Raw genomic sequence first — 14,384 nt, 5'->3', positions numbered from 1 at the left:
GTACCAAAGGCCTCTTGAAATGCAAAGTGCAGAAGAGCATCCTTGTGAATATGTACAATTAAAATCCTAAAATCTGGACTGTTTGGGGATTGTGTCAGTCCGGATTTTTTGGATTTTCCAGATTCTCAGGCAGTACATCTGTGGTGCTTACGCAGTGCATGCACGCAAATGCTGAGAGTTTTTGAAAAGTCCAGATTCTCATGTGATCCAGATTTTCAGGCTTTTACTGTATCAGCTTGGCTGATTTCATCTTCAGTGCACTTTGAAACTCACAGGTGGTCAATTTGATCTGCACCTGTAGCAAAAGCACTTGCTTCTTCTGGACCAAAGACCCGACCAGTTATCTTCTACCACCACCCTCCTCCACCTGTAGGCTTTGTGAAATAATCCATGCTACAAGCCTACACAGGCAAGACCCCTCAGCTCTTCCTCCAGTGTATCAACGATTTCATTGAGCTTGTCAACTTCATCCACTTAGCAGACAACTTCCACCCTGATCTCAAACTCACCTGATCCATCTCTGATAACACTCTCCCCTTCCTGGATATCTGCCTCCATCTCCGGAGACCAGCTTTCTACCGATTATATACTACAAACTCTCTAACTCCCACAACTACCTTGACTAAATTTCCTCACACCCTGTCCCATGCAAAGATTCCATCTCCTCTCAATTTCTCAGTCCTCACCGCATCTGTTCCCAAGACGAGGTCTTCTGAAATATCTGCCTCCTTCCACAAACATGACCACCTCCACCACTATAAAGCTCAGCCCTCATCTCCATTTCCCGTTCGTCTGCCCTGGCCCCTTCTGCCCCCAGACGCAACCAACGTCGAATGCCCCCCTCATTCCTCACCTACCAGCCTCCACATACAACAAATTATCTGCCAGAATTTCCGGCACTTACTACAGGATCCCACCACCAGACACTTTTTTCCTCCACCCCTCTTGGCCTTCTTTAGGGTCCGCCCCCCCCATGATTCCCCCTCAGCACCTTCATCTGTGGTCGTAGGAGGTGCCACACTTATGCCCGCACCTCCTCCTTCATCAAGGTCCAGGCTCCAAACAGGCCTTTGAAGTGAAGCAACACTTCACTTGTCTTGCCACAAGACTTTTTTCACACTATGAACCATATTAATCAAAATACACACAAACATTTCCCTCTTGAATATGCACAGTGTCATTTTCTCCCCTTTTCCCCCCCTTCCCTCCTCCTCCCTACCCATTAAACGTTCAACATGTACAATGCAATAGACCCATTAAACAATGTCATCACACAATGAAAATAACCAAGAAAATTGTGTCATCTACTTTTACACACTGGGTCAATTCATTTCGTCTTCTCATTCTGTCATTTTAGGGGGTGGAGGTCTGCGGTAGGTCCTCTCTGTTGTGTTCCATGCATGGTTCCCAAATTTGTTCGAATACTGTGACGTTATTTTTTAAATTGTATGTTATTTTTTCCAATGGAATACATTTATTAATTTCTATGTACCATTGCTGTACTCTCAAGCTCTCTTCTGATTTCCAGGTTGACATTATACATTTTTTTGCTACAGCTAAGGCTATCATAATAAATCTTTTTCGTGCTTCATCCAAATTGAGGCCATGTTCTTTACTTCTTATATTACTTAGAAGAAAGATCTCTGGATTTTTTGGTATGTTGCTTTTTGTGATTTTATTTAATACCTGATTTAGATCTTCCCAAAACTTTTCCACTTTCTCACATGCCCAAATTGCAGGTACTGTACCCGTTTCCTTCTCACAGCGAACACATCTATCTGATACTGTTGGGTCTCATTTATTTAACTTTTGGGGCATGATATATAGCCTGTGTAACCAATTATATTGTATCCTGCGTAACCTCGTGTTTATTGTATTTCTCATAGTTCCGGAGCATCGCTTTTCCCATTTTTCATTTTTTATCTTTATTTAGATCTTGTTCCCACTTTTGTTTGGGTTTACAGCTTATTTCATTGTTCTCTTTCTCTTGCAGTTTGACGTACATGTTTGTTATAAATCTTTTAATTATCATTGTGCCTGTAATCACATATTCAAAGCTGCTTCCTTCTGGTAACCTCAGTCTGCTTCCCAATTTGTCCTTCAAGTAGGTTTTCAGTTGGTGGTATGCAAACATTGTACTGTGAGTTATACCATATTTGTACTTCATTTGTTCAAAAGATAATAAATTATTTCCCAAAAAACAATTTTCTATTCTTTTCACTCCCATTCTCTAAAGGAAAGGTTATCTATTGTGAAAGGGATTAGTTGATTTTGCGTCAATAATAATTTTGGTCGTTGGTAATTTGTTTTTTTCCTTTCTACATGAATCTTCTTCCAAATGTTGAGCAGATGGTGCAGTACTGGTGAACTTCTATGTTGCACCAGCTTTTTGTCCCACTTATAAAGTATATGTTCTGGTACCTTCTCCCCTATTAAATCTAGCTCGAACCTGGTCCAATCTGGTTTTTGCCTTGTTTGATAAAAATCTGATAGATATCTTAATTGTGTTGTTCTATAATAATTCTTAAAGTTTGGTAGCTGTCAGCCCCCTTGTTTGTACCATTCTGTTAATTTATCTAGCGCAGGGGTGTCAAACTCAAATTCATGGAGGGCCAAAATTAAAAACTTGGACTAAGTCGAGGGCCGAACTAAATATTTATTGAAAATTTTCAACAACATCTGCATGTTTTCTCTTCTTTCAACATATGTAATGTTAAACTTTTTCTTATTAAAATAAATGTTTAATAATAGTTTTGGATAAACTCTTTCCAGAAGCATTAACAAATGAGAAATAAAATATTCAATAAATAATATTTCTCTATAGAGGATTTGTCAAATGTTGCTAGTGTGCTGTCGAATAGTAAAATCTGAGGGCTATTGAGAATGTGGGAGAATAACATGATTCCTGAAACAATCAAATGGGTGACTGATTGTGGGCATGAACTCTAGCAGGGTTATTTGCCATGCCCTTTTTCCATTGGTACAGATATCCTTTGATTTACACACCTTTCAAGTTTTATGCCTAATGAGCTTGTATCCAGGTGCAGGACCATTTTTAACCAGGAATATATTTATCACTGTGACATGAAACTATTGGAAGATCGTTTTATCCTGAGATTAAAGTTCATAATACTTACTCAGGCCTGTGTGCGGGAGGGCAGGATTTGTGGGCGATCGGGTTGGACAACGACAGTGCGGGGGCATCGGCTCTCGCTGCAGGGTGGGATCTCGGCGGATCAGCGGCCCCGTCACCGTGAGTCGCGGGTTGGCCTGCGGCAGGGAGGGGGAGTGGGCAACAGTCCTGGCGAGGTCAGGCCTCCCCTGAGTTTCTGCCGGACCCCCCTTGACCTGCTGAGTTTCTCCCGGACCCCCCTTGACCTGCTGAGTTTCTGCCGGACCCCCCTTGACCTGCTGAGTTTCTCCCGGACCCCCTTTGACCTGCTGAGTTTCTCCCTTCTGGTGTTTTTACGAGAACCACAGATTTTTGCTCATACATTGATGAGGGGGATCAAGGGCCAAACATTGTCAGGTACCTCTCTGCTGGACAAAGGATACGGTTTAACCCGCTGAGTTTCTCCAGTGTTGGGTTTTCATGAGGTAGAGTCAAAGGGCCGAAGGGCCTGTTTCTGATCTGTAATGTTCTACAGACCCTGCTCTTTCCGTGCCGGTGTCCCAGGACCTTTTCAGGGCAGTCTCCGCGCTCAGGACCGCGCTGGGATCCCGGTCAGCGGTGGAGGAGCAGGTGAGCGTGGCTAATCCCGATCCAGCCCACGCCACTCCCGACCAGCCTTGCTATCCACGTGTACTCCGGGCACCCGCCGCTGGTCCAGTGGGAAGGCGCAGGGCGACCGGCGCCCCCATCGCCCGGCGGGGAGCCCCAATCTTCCCTCCGGCGTCCTGACTCCATCTGCAGCTCCAAGAAACGCTGTGCCACTGGGGTTCCGGGCGCTGGGAAGCGGCCTTGGCTTCCCCTGACACCGGCCAGGCCGCACTGCGGTGGGGGGCTGGGCGGGGGGACACGACAGCGTGTTTATAAAACCACCCACCACTACTTTTCAAGGACCAGGATTTTTCTCTCTCTCTCACCCTGGGACACAGCGGTTACTGTGCATGCGCTATACTGGCGCGGCGGCCAGCGGGCCACCTCTAATACATTTTTGATATGATCTTGCGGGCCAAATATAATTATATCGCGTGCCAAATTTGGCCCACGGGCCAGAGTTTGACATGTGTGATCTAGCGCTATCCTCAGTTTCCCCCTTTCCATAAGAATTTCCTTATTATTTTCTTTTGCTCATTGAAGAATTTCTCTGTTAAGGAAATTGGTAACGATTGAAATAGGTATTGTATCCTTGGGAAGATATTCATTTTAATGCAATTTACCCTTCCTATCATGTTAGTGGTAAATATTTCCAATGTTCTAAGTTGTCTTGTAATTTCTTCATTAATGGCTGATAATTTAATTTGTATAGATGGCCTAGATTATTATCTAGTCTAATACCTAGGTATCGGATTGCTTGTGTTTGCCATTTAAATGGTGATTCTTTCTTAAACTTTGTGAAATCCGCATTATTCATTGGCACTGCTTCACTTTTATTTGCGTTGATCTTGTACCCTGATACTTCTCCATATTCCTTCAATTTCTTATGTAATTCTTTTATTGATAATTCTGGTTCTGTTAAGTATACTAGGACGTCATCTGCAAATAGACTGATTTTATATTCCTTCTCTTTTATTTTTATCCCATTTATTTTATTTTCTGTTTTTATCAGTTCTGCCAAGGGTTCTATAGCTAAAGTGAACAGTGAGGGAGATGGTAGACATCCCTGCCTAGTTGACCTACTTAATTTAAATTGGTTCGATTATATATCCATTTACTGTCACCTTTGCCAATGGTCCCTTATATAATGCTTTAATCCAATTAATATATTTCTCTGGTAGATTGAACCTCTGTAATACTTTGAATAAGTAATTCCATTCTATCCTGTCAAAGGCTTTCTCTGTGTCTAAAGGAACCACCATTGTTGGCGTTTTATTTCCTTGTACTGCATGGATTAAGTTAATGAACTTACAGATATTGTCTGTTGTTCATCTTTTCTTAATAAATCCACTTTGATCTTGTTTTACTATTTTTGGAACACAGTCGGCCAATCTGTTTGCTAATAGTTTTGCTATTATCTTATAATCTGAATTAAGTAGAGATATTGGTTGATATGTTGCTGGTGTTAGTGGATCCTTCCCCGTCTTTGGTATTACTGTAATTATTGCTGTTTTACATGAATCTGGCATGTTTTGTGTTTCTTCAATCTGGTTCATTACTTCCAGGAGAGGAGGAATTAACAAGTCTTTAAATGTTTTATAGAATTCTATTGGGAGTCCGTCCTCTCCAGGCGTTTTATTGTTCGGTAGCTTTTTTAATATATCCTGTATTTCCTCTATTTCAAGTGGTTTTATCAATTTGTTTTGCTCCTCTTGCAATTTCGGCAGTTTAGTTTTAGCTAGAAACTCATCTATTTTGTCTTCTTTCCCTTTGTTCTCAGTTTGATATAATTGCTCATAGAATTCCTTGAAGTTTTCATTGATCTCTGTTGGATTATATGCAATTTGTTTGTCCTTTTTCCTTGATGCCAATACCGTTCTTTTAGCTTATTCTGTTTTAAGCTGCGAAGCTAGTATTTTGTGCATTTTTTTCTCCTAGCTCATAATACTTCTGCTTTGTCTTCATTATGTTCTTCTCCACCTCATATGTTTGTAGTGTTTCGTATATTTTTTTGTCCGCCAATTCTCTTTTTGTTGCATCTTCCCTTGTTGCTAGTTCTTTTTCTGTACTTACTATTTCCCTTTCCAACTGTTCTATTTCCCGATTGTAGTCCTTCTTCATCTTAGTTACATAACTTATTATCTGCCCTCTGATGAAGGCTTTCATTGCATCCCATAATATAAATTTATCTTTCACTGGTTCAGTATTTATTTCAAACTACATTTTAATTTGGCGCTCAATTAATTCTCTAAAATCCTGTCTTTTAAGTAGCATGGAGTTTAATCTCCATCTATATGTTCTTAGTGGGATGTCCTCCAGCTCTATTGCTAATAACAGGTGTGAATGATCCGATAACAATCTAGCTTTGTATTCCGTTTTCCTAACTCTCCCTTGGATATGGGCTGGCAGCAGGAATAGGTCAATCCTTGAATATGTTTTATGTCTACTCGAATAATATGAGTATTCCTTCTCCTTTGGGTGTTGTCTCCTCCATATATCCAAAAGTTGCATTTCCTGCATTTATTTAACCGTAAATTTGGCTACTTTGTTCTTTCTTTTAGTCTTTTGTCCAGTTTTATCCATTTTTGAATCCAAATTAAGGTTAAAGTCCCCTCCTATCAATATATTCCCCTGCGTATCTACAATCTTCAAAAAGATATCTTGCATAAACTTAGGTGCATGTATATTCCAAAATTCTGAATATATCTGACACTTTATCATTACATACCTCTCTGCTGGATCTATTATTTCCTTCTCTATTTTGATTGCTACATTTTTATGATTAATATAACTATACCTCTGGCTTTTGAGTTATATGATGCTGCCGTTACATGCCCTGCCCAGCCCAGTCTCTCCTTAATTTATTATGTTCTACTTCAGTTAGATGCGTTTCCTGCTCGAATGCTATATCATTTTTTTCTTTTTTCATTAAATTTAATAGCCTCTTCCTTTTGATTTGGTTATGTATTCCGTTAATATTTCTAGTCATATAGTTCAACATGGCCATTTCATACTTTGTTTACATCTCATTTCCGCTTCCTCACCACCACCTTTCCCCTTTTCCCCATTTCTCAGTTTTCTTTTTTTTGAACACGCTGTAAGACCAACACTTCTAAAACATAAAATATTTCCACTATTCCCACATCTAAAATTCCCTTACCCCCCCCCCCCCCCCACCTTTCTGAGTTGCCCCTTGTCCCTTGCTGGGCAACCACAGCTCCCCTCTCCATTCGGACTGTGAACTCGTTCGCAAGTGTCAACTGATTTCGCAGTGACTGTTATTCTCTCCCGCCCAACCCCCTCCAGAAAAGACTTTTATCTTCCCATTACAACAAAGCTCCCCCTCGTTTTTTCTTTTTCTTTTTATGTTTTATTTATTTATTAATAATTTTATTACTTATATTTTTTAACCCCTCCTCTTTTTTCCCCTTCTCCCTTACTTCCCTCCTTTAGTTCTTTCTTATACATTATTTTTTCTTCTTTATATGTAGTTTGTTGTCGTTCTTTGTTCTTGTTACATCTCTTCATCTCTCTTTCTGTCTTGCATGTGTTCTGCAAATTCTCGTGCTTTCTCCGGATCCGAGAACAATCTGTTTTGCTGCCCCGGGATAACTATTTTAAGTACCGTTGGATATCTTAACATAAATTTATAGCCTTTCTTCCATAGGATCGATTTTGCTGTGTTAAACTCCTTCCTCTTCTTCAGGAGCTCAAACCCTATGTCTGGGTAGAGAAAAAATATTTTGACCTTTGTATTCCAGTGGTTTTTTGTCTTCTCTCATTTTATTCATTGCCTTTTCCAATCTATTTTCTCTTGTCGTATATCTCAGGAATTTTACTAAAATGGATCTTGGTTTATGTTGTGACTGTGGTTTCGGGTCTCATGTTCTGTGTGCTCTTTCTATTTCCATTCCTTTCTGCATTTCTGGCATTCCCAGGACCTTTAGGATCCATTCTTTTATAAATTCTTTCATATCTTTGCCTTCTTCATCTTCCTTAAGGCCCACTATCTTTATATTGTTTCTCCTACTATTTCTTTTTTTTGGCTTGGCTTCGCGGACGAAGATTTATGGAGGGGTAAAGTCCACGTCAGCTGCAGGCTCGTTTGTGGCTGACAAGTCCGATGCGGGACTGGCAGACACGGTTGCAGCGGTTTCAAGGGAAAATTGGTTGGTTGGGGTTGGGTGTTGGGATTTTCCTCCTTTGTCTTTTGACAGTGAGGTGGGCTCTGCGGTCTTCTTCAAAGTAGGTTGCTGCCTGCCGAACTGAGGCGCCAAGATGCACGGTTTGAGGCGATGTCAGCCCACTGGTGGTGGTCAATGTGGCAGGCACCAAGAGATTTCTTTAGGCAGTCCTTGTACCTCTTCTTTGGTGCACCTCTGTCTCGGTGGCCAGTGGAGAGCTCGCCATATAACACTATCTTGGGAAGGCGATGGTCCTCCATTCTGGAGACGTGACCTACCCAGCGCAGTTTGATCTTCAGCAGCGTGGATCACGTCCATGCGACTCCCCTTTCAAAACAAGCGTGGCATCACCCTCATCAGTGTCTATGCTCCAACCCTCCAGGCGGAACCAGCAGAAAAAGACAAGTTCTACACTGATCTGCGCAACCTCATTCAACACACCCCTACAGCCGACAAGGTTGTCATCCTTGGCGACTTCAACGCTCGCGTCGGCAAAGACTCAGAAACCTGGCCAGGAATCCTGGGCAAGCATGGTGTCAGCAAGTGCAACGACAATGGGCGCCTCCTGTTGGAGCTCTGCACAGAACAGCGGCTTGTCATTACAAACACCTTTTTTTAGCAGAGGGACATCCTGAAGACTACCTGGATGCATCCCCGATCCAAACACTGGCACCTCCTGGACTACCTCCTGGTGCGAGAAAGAGACAAACGAGATGTGCTCCACACCAGGGTCATGCCCAGCGCGGAATGCCACACTGACCACTGGCTGGTTCGCTGCAGCCTCAACCTTCACTTCAAGCCAAAGTCCAGGAACAGTAAAGCCCCCAGAAAGAGGTTCAATGTTGGAAACTTGCAGTCAGACGAAGTGAGAGGAAGCTTTCAGGCAAACCTCAAAGCAAAGCTCGAGGATGCAATCTGCCTCACGGACTCGTCCCCTGAAACCCTTTGGGATCAGTTGAAGACTGCCATACTGCAATCCACTGAAGAGATACTGGGCTTCTCCTCCAGGAAAAACAAGGACTGGTTCGACGAAAACAACCAGGAAATCCAGGAGCTGCTGGCAAAGAAGCGAGCTGCCCACCAGGCTCACCTTGCAAAGCCGTCCTGGCCAGAGAAGAAACGAGCCTTCCGTCGCACATGCAGCCATCTTCAGCGCAAACTCCGGGAGATCCAAAATGAGTGGTGGACTAGCCTCGCCAAATGAACCCAGCTCAGCGCGGACAATGGCGACTTCAGGGGCTTTTACGAGGCTCTAAAGGCTGTGTACGGCCCCTCACCCCAAGTCCAAAGCCCGCTGCGCAGCTCAGACGGCAAAGTCCTCCTCAGCGACAAGATCTCCATCCTCAACCGATGGTCAGAACACTTCTCCTACTATAGTTTTCCATTATATCCATCTTCTGAGCTAACAACTCCTGTGTTTCTTCCAATTTTCTTTTTAAGTCGTTCACTTCCATATCTACCGCCATTACACGTTCTTCCACATTTTCTAATCTTTTCCCTACATCTGTTATGACCAGCTCTATTCTACTCACTTTTTCTTCTGTACTTTTCATTTTTATTTTTATTTCACTAAATTCTAGTGTCAGCCATTCTCTTAATGCTTTCATATGTTCTTGAAATTTTTTTAAATCTAAGTACTGTCCATTCATTTTACCTCCTATTCCTCTGTGCAGAGCTTGGTGTTCTTCTTCTTCTGTGTCTGCTCTTGGGTTTGTGTCTTCTATTTCTCTTCCTTGTATTTATGTCTCTTCTGACTTTCTTGTTGAACTGCTTGTTTCAGTTTGTTGGGTACTTTTTTTTTCCATGGTGTCTTGATGTTGGTCCTCTTCTGGGTTGGTTATCTGTTGTGTCTCTAATTTTCTTTTTTCATTCTCACCCCTCCCATTCCCGTCGTTTTCTTTATCTTCCAGCTGGGAGCCCTGCTGTCAGTGTTGTCTTTGTCGTGTGCATTGCGTATCTCTGTTTGTCTCCGTGAGCCATCTTTGCAGTCCTGCGGTTGGTGGGTCGCGACCTTGCGGGGTCTCCACCAACCTCGGGGAGTGGGCTCCTCTTTCCACGGCGGGTCCCTGCTTTTTCGTGCAGGTAAGGCCTTCACCTTTCTCTTCCGGCGTCTTTCTTTCTTCTTTTCTTCCCGTTGTTTTTGGCTTTTCTTTCTTGGGTGCCATTTTCTCCACACCTTTATTTCTTATTTATTGTGATTTGTGTGTCTGGGGCTTTGTTTTTTTCTTCACTTTTTTCCTTTTCTGGAGAGGGCTGGTATTCTCCTACCGGCCACTACTCCATCACGTGACTCCTCCACCACAAGACTTATTAACTACGTCCGGTGCTCCCTTTGTAGCCTTCTTGACATCGGAGAGACCAGTTGCAGAATGGGAGATCACTTCGCTCAGCACCTCCTTCCGTCCACAACAACAGTGACTCCCAGTAGCCAACCATTTCAATTCTGAATCACACTACACTCTCACGTGTATGTCCTTGACCTTATGTAATTTTCCACCCTGATCACCCGCATATTGGAGGAACAACACCTTATTTACCGTCTGGGCCCTCTCCAGCCAGATGGCCTTAACATTCACTTCTCTGCTTTCTGCTAATCTTGTTCGCCTTCTTTCCAATCCACCTTTCTAGTTCTCTCCTCCCTTCCCCTTACTCACCCAGCCATCCCTCCTCCCCCTGATCGCTGCTTTCCCCTCTTTTCCACATCATCTCCTGCCTTTCCCTCCCTCCATCTTTTGTTGGACACCGGTGGCATTCTCTCGTACCTTGATGAAGGGCTCAAGCCTAAAATGTCAGTTCTGTATCTTTACTGTTGCTACATGAAGGACACTGTTTGACCTGCTGAGCTTCTCCAGTATTTTATGTTCTTACTATAGATTTTCGTCATTTACTAGAGCACAACTCCCGATGATCCAAAAACGGATTCTCCAAAATCATCATTTATCCGGGGGGGGGGGGGGGGAATTAATTTCAGATAAATGAAGATGTCTGGAACAAATCAGAAATCCTGATTTATCCAAAAAATTTTTGTAGCCAAACTGACTGGGAACCTTGGGCTGCTGGCGGTAGGAGCAGGAAACTTGGAGCGGAGGTGTCCGTGATCGGAGGCGGCTAGCATTTTTTTGATGAGAATTAAACATTATTTTAATGCTTAAAAGCCTTCCCTTGTTGTTTAAACACCTTTACAAATGATTTACTGTTGCTACTGGGCTGTTTTCTTAAAAAAAAATGACCTGTTCATAGATTTTTTTAAAAAATATTTATCTGAAAGCCTGGTCCCGACCATTTCGGATCATCGGAGTTGTACTGTATACGGTATCCTTTGCCTTGTAGAAACTAACACTGATTGGGTAACATCTTTTCAGTGAGCTTTAATTCTCTATTCCATTACTCCTCTGATTGTTGTGTCTTTGACTTCTGAAACTTTTCTAACAATCCTCAGAGGAAGTTTCAGGAGGCAAGAATCCCATCTTCCTTCTGGATGTGTTGCAATCCCCACAACTTGATGTCAAATTCAGCAATAGCTGGGCTTTCCTGTTTTTATTACAACTGGACCATCTACCTGAAATGTTCGTTCTCTCTCTCTCTTTCTCTCTCTCTCTCTCTCTCACACAATTTCAAGATTTTTTTCTTTCTTTTCAACCTCTAACTGCCAGCACCAACCTTAATATTACTGATGTTTCCTCTGTCCTTTCAACTCCTCTCTCTTCAACTTAAAACTCTTATTTTGTGCCCTTCCCACTTCCGAAGAAGGTTCTTTGACCTGAAATCTTTTCTCTATATTTTTTTGTTTCATATTTCCAGCAAATGCATTTTTGCCTCCGTTAATTTCTTCAATCTGTGGCTATGAGGAGGAGTTTATGGTTTCCAAGTCTTTTCACTAACATTGAGATTTTATCTGTAGGAGAAAGATAATGTTTTGACTCCAGCTCTTGCTAGCATGCAACTTGAAGAAAAACTGGGAAATCAGTCATTGCAGTTAAGCTCCAAGATACAGGTAAATGACCACCACTAAATTAAAAATTAAATAATTCAATTTTGCTGAGTAGGACTCATTGTGCCTCAAGTACGCAATTGTCACAGACCTTGGCCTGCAAGGAAGGACATGCAGGTTTAACTCTGAGAGACCCTATGCAAAGCCAGGGTTTTGTGTGATGTATTCAAAACAAAAGGAATAAAGATAAGCCTAGCAACTACAAGTCTATCAGTTTGACCTGAGTCGTGGAAAACATTGAATCATCGAAGCAGGACAGGATTAAGGGTCCTCTGGAGGCAGATTAATCATTATGGCTGGCCTGATGGTGGGGCTTTTTTAATCTATGGTGATGATTGAAAGTTGTGTTGGAAACACAATTTTCAAATTTGCTAATGACACTTGGCAGTGCTGTGAAGAGGATCAGGACAGATTGCAGTGGGACTTAAGCAGGGTAGTGAAAGGGCAGATGCACGGTCGCTAAATTTAAATGTGAAGGATGTGAGGTAATGAACTTCAGTAGAAAGATTGAGGAGAGACTGTAAAGAATATTAGAGCACAAATATCATACAGCACAGGAACAGCCCCTTTAGCTCAATGGCTGTACCGAACGATGCTGCCAAGTTAAGCTATTTGCACATGATTGATATCCCTCTATTTACGATAATCCACATGCTACCTTGAATATTTTATTTTAAAAATTTCTATACATGCAGTAATCAAAATTTATATATACAAGTTCCAGAAGAAACAAATTAAAATTACATACATGATGGTATTCACCCCTACTCCAATCCCCCCACCCGAACAGTTAAATGTAAAAGATAAAATATAGCTATATAAACATAGAAAGAATAGAAAGGAAATTTTTATGAAAGCACGGAGAGATGTTTAACATACACGTATAAAAGTTCTTCATTACAATTCAGAGGAGAATCTCGCAGATCTAGAGGCATAGAGAGGACATTATTACAAATTAAATCCTAATATTGGGTTATGTTAATAGTATTGGTCATATAATCCTTATGTGCTATCTCAAAGCTTTTTAAATGTTACCGTCTGTTTTAAAATATTGTTTTAAAAGGAATGCCAGAGCACTGAGACCTTGGTTATGTGTGCACAATTTCATGAAAGAGAAGGTTGAGAATTTGTGTAATAAGGTGGTCACAATCTTTGTTCATAGAGTATAAATGCAGAGAAGTTATGTGAAGATATTGAAGGTGCTCCTGTAAAGACGTGTTAGAATGGTTACTGGAATCAAAGACTACTGTTACTGGAGCAGATTAAAGGACTGATTTGCTTTCTTTGGAGAAAAGGTTCCAAGAAATGAATCATCACATTTGCAGATGAAGTCATTATTTTCTCTTCCATGGGTATTAAAGGTTATGGAGAGAAGGCAGGGACGGGGTACTGAACTTTAAGATCAGCCATGATCTCGTTGAATGGCGGAGCAGGCTCGAAGGGTCGAATGACCTACTCCTATCTTCTATGTTTCTATTAAAAAAAATTGAACTTTTAATCCTATTGTAGGGTGGACTTGAACTGCTCAAATTTATGGTGCAGGCACATTGATACCTTGAGTGTGGCTTTGCAGTATGCAGTTTTCAAAGAAACATCTTTTATGAAAGACAAAAAAACATAATTAATAGACCAATTTTCTTTGCCGACATGAGGCATAATTGAAATTTTTTGCCAGTCTCAGGAGGTAAATAATTGTCATTTTATTTATAGAATCCATCTACATCTTGCATTATTGATTTGTGCACAGTATTTTGGATAGTGGAAGAGACTAGAACTTTGTGTGTTGCCTGTGCCTGTGAAACCGCAGTGTTCCTGTGGGCCCCACAGCAGCTCAACCAATGGACTAATATCTATACTTGGGCATTTGATAAGGTAAAGCTTTCTGACTTTTACTCATTGCTGCAAATTAGTTTAATTCTGATCATCTTATCAGGTGTTCAGGTGGTGAATCCATGGGCATACAGTTACTTAATTTTAATTTAGACATATACAGCAAGGTAATCAGCTCTCCCAGCCTATGAGCCCAATTAACCTACAACCCCAGTATGTTTTGAATGGTGGGAAGAAACAGGAAAACCTGGAGGAAAACCATGCAGACACGGGGAGAATGTAGAAACTCCTTACAGACAGTGCCAGATTCAAACTCTAGTCACTGGCGCTGTAATATCCACTGTGCGAACCATGTGAGACAGTAGGTTAAGTATATAACGTATACAGTACACAATCCTTTATCTAGATGCATAAAATCCAGAAAGCTCCAAAAACTGGCAAGAGACTGGCAGCACGAGTCGGGCGAGGGATGTCGGGGGTGGGGGGGGGGGAGACGGCAGCACGACTGAAAGGGGGTGAGGGTGGATACGCCAGCACAATTCAGGTGGGCTTAAATCTGGCTTTCCGAAATTCGGAACACACTGTCCTCCAAAGCTTCCGGATAAAGGATTGTGTACCT

General features: G+C 41.9%; 1 protein-coding gene across 1 annotated transcript in view; it reads left to right on the top strand.

The window, feature by feature from the left end:
• palb2 (partner and localizer of BRCA2) overlaps window positions 1–14,384 on the top strand; it is a 52,917-nt gene that overhangs the window by 17,519 nt on the left and 21,014 nt on the right. The window contains 2 exon segments of the mRNA XM_069904897.1: window positions 11,846–11,938; window positions 13,646–13,807. Of these exon segments, the coding sequence (XP_069760998.1) occupies window positions 11,846–11,938; window positions 13,646–13,807 (255 nt within the window).

Source organism: Narcine bancroftii, chromosome 12 (assembly GCF_036971445.1).
Source record: "Narcine bancroftii isolate sNarBan1 chromosome 12, sNarBan1.hap1, whole genome shotgun sequence".
Taxonomy (NCBI): domain Eukaryota; kingdom Metazoa; phylum Chordata; class Chondrichthyes; order Torpediniformes; family Narcinidae; genus Narcine; species Narcine bancroftii.
This window is presented reverse-complemented; position numbering and strand designations above follow the sequence as displayed.